The sequence below is a fragment of the Balaenoptera acutorostrata genome, chromosome 11 (genome assembly GCF_949987535.1).
Source record: "Balaenoptera acutorostrata chromosome 11, mBalAcu1.1, whole genome shotgun sequence".
Lineage (NCBI taxonomy): Eukaryota > Metazoa > Chordata > Mammalia > Artiodactyla > Balaenopteridae > Balaenoptera > Balaenoptera acutorostrata.
The window spans coordinates 66,978,442-66,988,154 of NC_080074.1; the positions used below are offsets into that span (position 1 = coordinate 66,978,442).

Sequence of the window (9,713 nt, forward strand, 5' to 3'; positions counted from 1 at the left end):
ACACTCGGCCTTTGTCTTCTCCCTTGCTCCACCTGGATGGGCCAGGGGGGTTGGGGTAGGGTGGAATATGATGCTTTCATCCTGGGAGCTCACATACCCAAGAGAGTCAGAAAAGGACGTGTAACGCTATCAGGCCCTGTTGTTGACTCAGACTACATGCTGAGCTCCTGGCAAAGTGGCCATATTTCCCTACCCAGGAGCAATCTGTCCACAGCTTCAAATTCATCCTAAAATTTGGGAAGGGACAAGACTCAACCCAATAACTTTCCTAATAGCCCAGGCCTTATTTCACCTGTGTTGAATCCTAATATCTGTCTTTTAAGAGCCCATAATTCCTATTCCCAGCTTTGGAGGTGGTGGGTGATGTAACGTAAGGGTAAATGGGGTTATGCTGGTCACCACTAAGAGAAGAGTACTTAGGGGCTTCCCTGGTGGCGCAGTGGTTGAGAGTCTGCCTGCCAATGCAGGGGACACGGGTTCGAGCCCTGGTCTGGGAGGATCCCACATGCTGCGGAGCAACTGGGCCTGTGAGCCACAATTGCTGAGCCTGCGCGTCTGGAGCCTGTGCTCCGCAACAGGAGAGGCCGCGACGGTGAGGGGCCCGCGCACTGCGATGAAGAGTGGCCCCCGCTTGCCACAACTAGAGAGAGCCCTCGCACAGAAACGAAGACCCAACACAGCCATAAATAAATAAGTAAAAAATTTAAAAAAAAAAAAAAAAAAAAAAAGAGAAGAGTACTTAGACATGCATCCCCTGTGGGAGAGAAATGGGAAACTAGGAGACTTTTAGCTACAAGATAAACCTCGAGGAAACGTTAGTGCAGGCTGCCTCTCTGGCCTGTCAGGGAGAGGGTGGGGAGAATTCCATTTGGGAGTGGTTGAACCAGATTCTGAAATGTTATTGAGGGCCATAATGCTGCTTGGAATAGAAATTGGTCAAGGTAGAGATTCAAAGTCAAGTTTAAGGCCAGTGTTAACACTGGCTTGATCTTAGAGTTAAGGCCCAGGTCAGTCTTTCCTAGTGGAACAGATCATAGCTGCTGACTTTTCTCCATTCTAAACTGAGGAGTAACCATCAACTGCTTGACTTCTGGAGATTGTCCTTCCATCCTTCACAGAACTTTAGTGCTGGGAAAGGAAAGTTGTCGGGGAGAGGCACACAAGGAGCCCAGAGCCTTCAACCTGCTGGGCACCCCTCATCCAATTTACTCTTACTGCTTTCACGAATACACAGCGCACACACACCCAAATCTCACCTTCTTGAAGCCTTCCCTGATTACATTAAAATCTCTTATCTGGACATCTGCAGCATTTAGAAAATAATACAACTCCACGTGGCATATGTATTGTAATCTGTCCTTTACATCAAGAATGGACTGAGACCTGTGTTGCCAGTGAAGGCAGGTGAATGATTTGGTGCTTTTTTTTCCAGGCCAGGAGTGCAAGCTGCTTCTCTCTGGCCTGCTAGGGAGGAGTAGGGGTAACTGACTAAACATTTATTTAACCAACATTTCAGGAGTCCGGGGGAGAAGGTCCACTCACATCAGCCTGCAGTGAGGCTGCACCTCCTTTGTTGGCCCTAAACCTAACGCCTCACTCTGCCCTTAACAAAAGCCCCTTCCTCAGCAGTTTGGCATATCCTTCATGGGTTTCAGTCTCTATGCAAGGGGCCTAATCAAAGTATTTTTTCCCGGAAAGGAGGAGTCCGCCCAAGCAGTGGTGTAGAGGTGACAGGACGCCAGTGGTGTAGAGGCTGGAAGAAATACCTGAACATGTGGAATCCCAATGCCGGGCAGCCAGGGCCATATCCACACCCCCCTAACATTGGGTGCCCTGGAGGTTGCAATCCTGCCCATCCACCACCTGCCGCCCCTACCTTTCCTCCAGGCCCCTTTCCCACTCCCCCAGGAGCACCCCAGGGGAATCCAGCCTTTCCCCCTGGTGGGCCCTGTCATCCTGTGCCACAACCAGGGTATCCAGGATGCCAACCCTCAGGTCCCTACCCCCCTCCATACCCACCACCTGCCCCTGGCATGTGTCCTGTGACTCCATGGGCTCCTGGCATGGTAGGACCAGGAATGGTGATTGACAAGAAGATGCAAAAGAAAATGAAAAAAGCTCATAAAAAGAAGCAGAAACACCACAGACATGGCAAGCATTCCTCCTCCTCCTCCTCCTCTTCCAGCAGTGACTCTGACTGAATACAGGGCCTGGACCCTTCCCTCAAGTCTCTCCAGCTCTGCTCCCCCATCACGCTTCAGATGCCATCTTGTACTGGGGGAAATTAGCCTTTGTGTCCCTCCCCTCGCCAACCCTGCAATCTAAGCCTCACTCTGCTGTTCAACCCTAACTGGCTAGGGAAAATGGGAAAAGAATTGCCATGGGCTAGCAAAGGCCGTCTTCCCACTGCTTGGATAGAACTTTTAGCTGGTGAATTTTACAGGAGAACTAGTTTTTGAAGATGGTGAGATTTGAGCTAAATGCTGAAGACAAGTCTAAGATCTGTAAAATGTGATTTTTTAACTTTCTTTTGTAATACTCATGATTGGGGAGATGCTGTGGAGATTTAATTATGGAAAGGAAAAAACGACCTGTACCTTTCTTGTAATTGTGGCATGCTTGGATGATTTAGTGGCAAATAAACGTTTCCCAGCAGGCCTTTCATTGACTGAACTCACTGCAAGGCTGCTGGGAAGTGGAGTCCATTTGGCTGATGAGCTCTGCCTGCCATTTTGGAAACTGATCTCTACCCCTTAGCTCAGTATGCTATCTCAGGTCCTCCTCTCACTCTCCAGCTCTCAGTCCAAATAAAGCTGTTTCTCCTGGAAAAAAAAAAAAAAAGTATTTTTTCCCTAACCACACACCTTTCTATTATATACAGTTTTCTTTATGTTTTTTTTATTTCCAGTGATGTTGTACATCCATTATGGATTGTGGATCCCCTTCTGTCTGCCTTGTCCTTTAAATGGACTGTTTTACATGCTGCCTGTGTCTTGTCTATTAGCCGGAGCTAAGTTCCTGGGGGCATTTTCCTCATCTAATACTTCTGAGGAGCCCCTTATGCTAGGTGTTTAATAAGCCTGTGTTTAAGCACTGGGCTTGGGGGCCCGGGAGGGTGGAGTGAAGAGATGGTTTGACCATCTGGTGGAAATAAAAGCCACCCATCCTCAAAGACCTTAGAGTCTAACTCATGTAGGAGGCCAGGCAGATACCAAGCAATGGACCTTATCAAGAAGGCAGACTCATAGGCATATGGTCCAGTTTGAAGCTGGGTGTAGATGATGGCGGGGCAGAGGCGGAGATAAGTCAAGGATGATGTTGCCTTTATCTGACTATCTATGTGTGGCTCTCTCCCTAGTTTTTAAAAGTTGATTTATTTTAAAATAAATTCTGTGGATTTTGCTTTCTTGCTTTGACTTGGAAACTCCCTGGTAAAAAAGAACTCGATGGTGTTTGTCTCTCTGACTGTCTCTCTGTCTCTTTGACTGTTTGTTCTGTCTCTGTCTGTGTCTGTGTCTCCTGATCCAAGCTGGACCAGTGATTGGATCCTCAGTGTGGTCTGGATTCCGGAGTCCACGCCTTAACCAGGAGTCTCAATACTGTTCATTCATTCATTTCATTCCACATACCTGGACTTGAAGTCTGAAACGCAAATAACATGCAAATCTGTGGCTCCTTGGCACTTTTTAAAACCAGACCTGTCTGTGGAGCCAGCCAGAGAGCCCTCCTGAGCCAAACACACCAGTCGGGACTTCCAACCCACCCTGGATACCTAACAGCATCCCTTGTCTCCTTGCCCCCTCCCACACCCCTTTCTCCTCACCATCTAACCTCCAGGAAGTGCTTCCGCCGGTCTACCTGTAAAACTCGCACTCCAAAGAATAAAACAAGAAAGCACCAACTTCTGAAAAATCTTCCACTATCCTGGGGAAACAGTTTTATCTGTGTTGAGTTAGAAGAGTTGCTTGTCATCTCCAGGACATTCCTTTTTTTTTAATAAATTTATTTATTTATTTATTTATTTTTGGCTGCTACTCTTCGTTGCGGTGCACGGGCTCCTCATTGCGGTGGCTTCTGTTGTTGCGGAGCACGGGCTCTAGGCGTGTGGGCTTCAGTAGTTGTGGCACGCAGGCTCAGTAGTTGTGGCTGGCGGGCTCTAGAGTGCAGGCTCAGTAGTTGTGGCGCACGGGCTTAGTTGCTCCGCAGCATGTGGGATCTTTCCGGACCAGGGCTCGAACCCGTGTCCCCTGCATTGGCAGGCGGATTCTTAACCACTACGCCACCAGGGAAGTCCCTCCAGGACATTTCTTGAGTTCTAACATTTTTCTGACACAGTTAAGATGTTTCAGCCGTTTGAAAATGGTTGGAGTGAGGAGGGAAGCCTTCAAGCCTCTCGTTTTCTGATTCCCCAATGTGGTTAAAGATAGCTGACGATTGCCTGGGTCTACAGATGGGGAGAAGACTCCATCACAGTGGGGACCTGGACCCAAACGTGAGTCAGAGTCAGGCTCTACCCCCAGGTGGCTGGGTTGGTCTTGGGCCCTGCAGAAAGTTACAAAGGGAAGGGGGGTGGGATTCACGTTCCTTAAGGAATTCGTGTTCCAGATGCGCTTTTTATTCTTTTTCAGATTCTTTTCTATTATAGTTTATTACAAGATATTGAATATATAGTTCCCTGTGCTAGATAGTAGGACCTTGTTGTTTATCTATTTTATATATAGTGTTTGTACCAGATGCTCTTCTGAAACCCAGGAAAGAAAGTTTGCTTCCTTGTACACCTGAGCTCCGTTTCCCGTCAGCCCACCACCGGCCAATTACCTATGCCTAGAAGGGCCCGCGAGGCCCTGCACGGTGGCTCACCACCTCTCCAACAGCTTCCCCCATCACTCTGCCCCGGCTCCTTGGTCTCGGCCACACAGGCCTGCTTGGTGTTTGTCTAACAAACCCACCTTGCTTCTGCCTCATGGTCATTCTACTTGCAGCTTCCTGTGGCTGGAGGGCTTTCCCCCAGACACTCTCCCCCCGACTCACTCCCTCACCTCCTCTGTCATTCCCACACCCCAGTTCTCACGCTCCCTAGCTCCCTTCATGTTTTCTCTGTAGCATTTCATTCTGACTATATTATTTACTCATTTGCTTTGTCGGTCTCTCACTAAAATGTCTGTTCTGTTTATGCTGCATCCCAGGTGCCTAGAACAACGGAAGGAGAGAATTGTTGAAGGAGTGAACGAGTTACAGTTATTCAGCATCTCTGAGCAGTGCCTACCTTCCGTATTGAGAGCCTCCACCCTATCAAGTCCTCACTCACTTCCTCGTATGTGGTTGACAGGGCAGCCTCCCCCAGGGCCTCTGGCTTCAAATTCCTCATCCACTTAGCACTTAGAGCTGTCTTCTTCCAATAATAATAAGAAGACTAAGCATTTATTGAGGCCCTGGCCCCAGCTTTATGTGCCCAATCTTTATATACATTACCTCATTTAATCCTTACAAGTGTATGAGGTAGGTACTTTATCCCCATTTCTCAGATGAGAAAACGAGCATAGAGATTGCATAAGTTGCCCAAATTCTCACAGATTGTCAGTGATAGAAACAGAGACTCCAAGCCAAGAGCCTGTGTCCCCGAAGCCTGTGGCCTGCCACTTCACACAGCCAGCCCTGCTCCGGCTCACTCAGCAGGGGTCACGGGGCTCCAGCAGCATGAAGCCAGTGAGAGCCTCCGATGAGGTCCGCAAAGGCCAAGCCTCCCTCTTTTCCCTCATGAGCAGGATTGAGGCCCTTACTTGTCTCTTCACCTTAGTTTGGAAGGTCAAGGGGAATGTCAGGGCACCTCTCCTTTGGGGTTCATTTCCTCCTCACTTCTCTAGCAAAGGGTACCAAGGAATTCCCTCACCCCTCCTTCGACAGCTCTTTCTCCAACTGCCCTTCTTTTTGCCCCCCACTCTTTTTTTTTTTTTTTTTAAACAAAAGTGTTGTCAGCAATCAGAAATTTATTTATTTTTATTTATTTGTGGCTGTGTTGGGTCTTCGTTTCTGTGCGAGGGCTTTCTCTAGTTGTGGCAAGCGGGGGCCACTCTTCATCGCAGTGCGCGGGCCTCTCACTATCGCGGCCACCCTTGTTGAGGAGCACAGGCTCCAGATGCGCAGGCTCAGTAGCTGTGGCTCACGGGCCCAGTTGCTCCGCGGCATGTGGGATCTTCCCAGACCAGGGCTCGAACCCGTGTCCCCTGCATTGGCAGGCAGATTCTCAACCACTGCGCCACCAGGGAAGCCCATGCCCCCCACTCTTGTCCCCAACTCCAGGTTGCCCATACTAGCAACACTTGTCCTTTGAGGCCTCTGGTTCTAACCCCGAAAGGGGCAGGGCTGAGCATTGGAGGGTGGTGACTAGGGAGACACCAGCCGATCCAGCGCATCCCCACCGATTCTCAGGGATCCAGGGCGTTGCGTGGGGGGACACTTGCAGACATTTTGGGTGCTCCACAGTGCTCCATTTTATCTTTTCACTTTCTTCTGTGTCTAGGGCTCAGTCCCCTCAGTATGAAGTTTCCTCTGCCATTCCGTTCCGACTGGTTTGAGAATCTCAGGAATGCAGAGCCCAGTGCCCTCCTGCTCTCCCCTCCCACCTCCGGACAGAGAGCCCCTGTAGAGGCCGAGGGGGAGGAGTCCTGCTGTCTTCCTGGAAAAGAAAGACAGCACACACTCGACCCTTCCTCCCACCCTCTGTCTCTGATTTTTTCCCCAAAATCAGTCTGCCGCTTTCAGCTTCCTCTTAAACGGACGGCCTTTCCCACCCTCACCCCTCACTGGGGGCCTCTCTTGATGGTAATTACTCCTAATTGTTTTCCCTTGGCGCACGAGGCCTTTTCTTGCCTGCCCTGAGCCAACAGTTCTGTGTCTGCTCAGAAAATGGGCTCAGCACAGACCAGAGGCAAGCCCCCTCCGGCCTTAAAACCCAGGCTTTCTAGGTCTGATTCAGAGGGCAGCTTTGACCATGGGTCTACTTTAAGGGAAGGCTCTACTTGGACTCTCCCAAAACAAATTGCAGCAGGGAAGAGTGATTAAACTTCAGGAGCACATCCCAGCAACAAGAGCCCCTGAGGAGCTCTGAGAACTTCCTTCCATGAAGATCTCAGCACCAGAGAAGATCTACTGGATCTGGCCTGGGGACAGGACCCCTGGATGGGGTCTCCGAGCCCCACGGCGCCGGCCTTGGTGGTGTGGAGCCGTCCGTCTCCTCAGTCAAGCCCCCTCATCACGGCCACTCATGCATGCACACATGCACTCACGTACACACGGCGGCTTTGTGCTGCTCCCTCCTGGCACCCCCAGCTTCTGGATCAGCACCGTGATAGCTAGTGATGGGGCTGGAGGAGGAGGACGAAGGAGGGGGGACCATGGGTAGCAGGGGTGGGGGTGAGAAGAGTTTGGATGGGGCCAGAGATGCCACTGTCCCTTTTTCCCTCAGCAGGGCTGCTGACCCTGATTCGCTCTACCCTCAAAGGAAGGTCCTTAACGGTCTAGCGCTCTTGAGAATTCTCTATACCTTTTGGGAAAGGATTTGGGGGTGTTATCTAGAGAGAAGAGGACATAGGAATGTTTTATTCATTCATTCAAAAAAATACAAGTGCTTACTATGTCAGGCCCCTGTGTTAGGTGCTGGAAATGTTCTCCACCTCCTGGTCCAAGCACATAACAGTCTACTCTAGCCCCAGCCTAAAACATTTTGTGCCCAGGGTCCTGTTCCATGGCACTCCCATCAGCCTGAGCCTCATCTCTTCCCATCTATCTCCTCCCTAACTCAGTGCTGCTTTGCCCAGCTGCAGAGCACCTTTTCTAGCGGGCAGAGAAGCCTCTGCAAGAAGGGGCCTGAAGCAAAACATGAGGATGGAGAAAAGGCCAGTTTCACCCAACCCCAGACCTCCAGGGGAGTCTCAAGGACATGCTGTAAAGAGTCTGGGAAGAGAGATTTCCTTTAGATTCAGGAATAAGTTGGCTGCACCTTCTAGACCCAGGTTTCTCCTTCCTTGTGTCCCACGTTTGGACCAAGAAATCAGATTAGGTTTATCAGAATGTCTACTTGGATCTAAGAGTCTTCATTTATTTATCTATCTTTCTACCCATTCACCCATCTACACATCTGCTTATCCATCCATCCATCCAACATTCACTCGCTCACTCTTTTAGGACCTACTCTGTGCCAGGCACTGGGGAGAGAGGGATGAATATGGTATGGTCATTGGTCTCTGTGGGCCTATTCTTTGGTCCCCAGGGCATCTCTCTCAGCCTCAGCTACTTCCACAGAACCCAGATCTCCCTTCTCTCCTCACATAAGAAGCCAGACTCCTACTGAGGAGGACTCCCAATGGATAACTAGAAGTCCTGAACCAGAAGCCACTGGTAACAAGGGCCAGTGAGGGGAATGGAGGCCAGGCTAGTGGTGGGAGGGATGAGGAAGGCTCCTAGCCAGGCCACTGAGCCCATCACTGTGGCTTGGCTCTTTTTGGTGAAAAAAATAGCAACTTTGGACAAGTGTCTCCCTGTGTCCTGAGCTCTGGGTTGCTCCCGACAGAAGTCACTCCATTAAACAAACCACAGCCAAGGGCAACAGGGGCCCAGAGAGGACTCGAAGGGGGAGCAGGGACATGGGGCTGAGGACAGGACTTGGGCCAAGCCCATCCATCACAGGCACAATGGTGCAAGTGAGGCCTGCTGGCTGAGTTGGAGTTCTGAGCACACATCGCGGGAGCTGCAGGTGAGGCAGGGGAAAGAGAAGCCACACCCAGACTCACAGACAAGGAGAAGACAGACACACACAGTACGAAACTGAAACCTCTCCAAAAGCAAATAGGGTCAGGTCTCTAGAATCTGTTTTAAGGTATTAGCCAAAGATTCTTCCCCCAAAGTACCCAGATGCGTAACAGGAGGTTGACAGTAGGGTTGAGAAAGGGAGGTTATGACAGGGCACCAGAGTGTGTGTGTGTGCATGTGCGTATGTGTGTGTGTGTGTGTGTGCGCGCGCGCACGCGTGCACGCTCTATTAATATACGAGTTTGGGTCAGTATAATTTTCTTTCTTCTGTGCCTTCTACTTCATTCTAAAATCAGAAAGACTCTGAGTGGTTTGGGCTTCTCCAGGCCTCTCCTCCCCTTTCCACATGTGGCCGAGGGCGAGTTAATGGGACTGCACACACAGAGACTCACACAGCCTTGAAGACAGAGACCCATTCATCCCAGGACACTGCGGCACCGCTCTCCCAGGCTGGCCTGCGGTCCGTAGCTCCCACATGCGCGAGTGAGAGACGTGCGCCTTTGCACACGCTACCTTGCCCTCGAGCACACACACAGAGCCATACTCGGGCTCTGTTAACCCTTCACCGCCACGTGCGGGGGGCTCTTGGCTCCCAGCCTGGGCTCTGGCCTTGCCTTTCTCAATCCCTTTTACCCAAGCCTGGCCACACCTGAGTTAACCCTTGAACAACGTCCTCAGGATCCCCAGGGAGCCCACTGCGGGCCTGCAAATCCCCCAAGTCCCCGGGAGGGGAAGTGAACACACTCTCAGCCAAAGAACTGGATGAAGGCCTTCCTCCCCATGAAGGAAGAGAGAGGACTCTGAACGTCTGGGTTCAAGTCACAGCTACGCCGCCTGCAAGCTGCGGTCCTCAGGCAAGTCAGTCCGCCCCTCTGGGCTCCAGTCTCTGACAGTGAGATGAATAG

General features: G+C 50.7%; 1 protein-coding gene across 1 annotated transcript; it reads left to right on the plus strand.

Moving 5' to 3' along the window:
* The first annotated feature begins 1,745 nt into the window (after nt 1–1,745).
* On the plus strand, nt 1,746–2,820 carry LOC103008449 (proline-rich protein 13-like). Its single transcript, XM_057557193.1, has one exon. The coding sequence runs from the start codon at nt 1,773–1,775 to the stop codon at nt 2,199–2,201; it is 429 nt and encodes a 142-aa protein (XP_057413176.1). The 5' UTR covers nt 1,746–1,772; the 3' UTR covers nt 2,202–2,820.
* Nucleotides 2,821–9,713: the final 6,893 nt, after the last annotated feature.

Bases quoted from the DNA above. Each gene is read 5' to 3' on its own strand.
- LOC103008449 (XM_057557193.1), top strand. From the start codon at position 1,773: ATGTGGAATCCCAATGCCGGGCAGCCAGGGCCATATCCACACCCCCCT.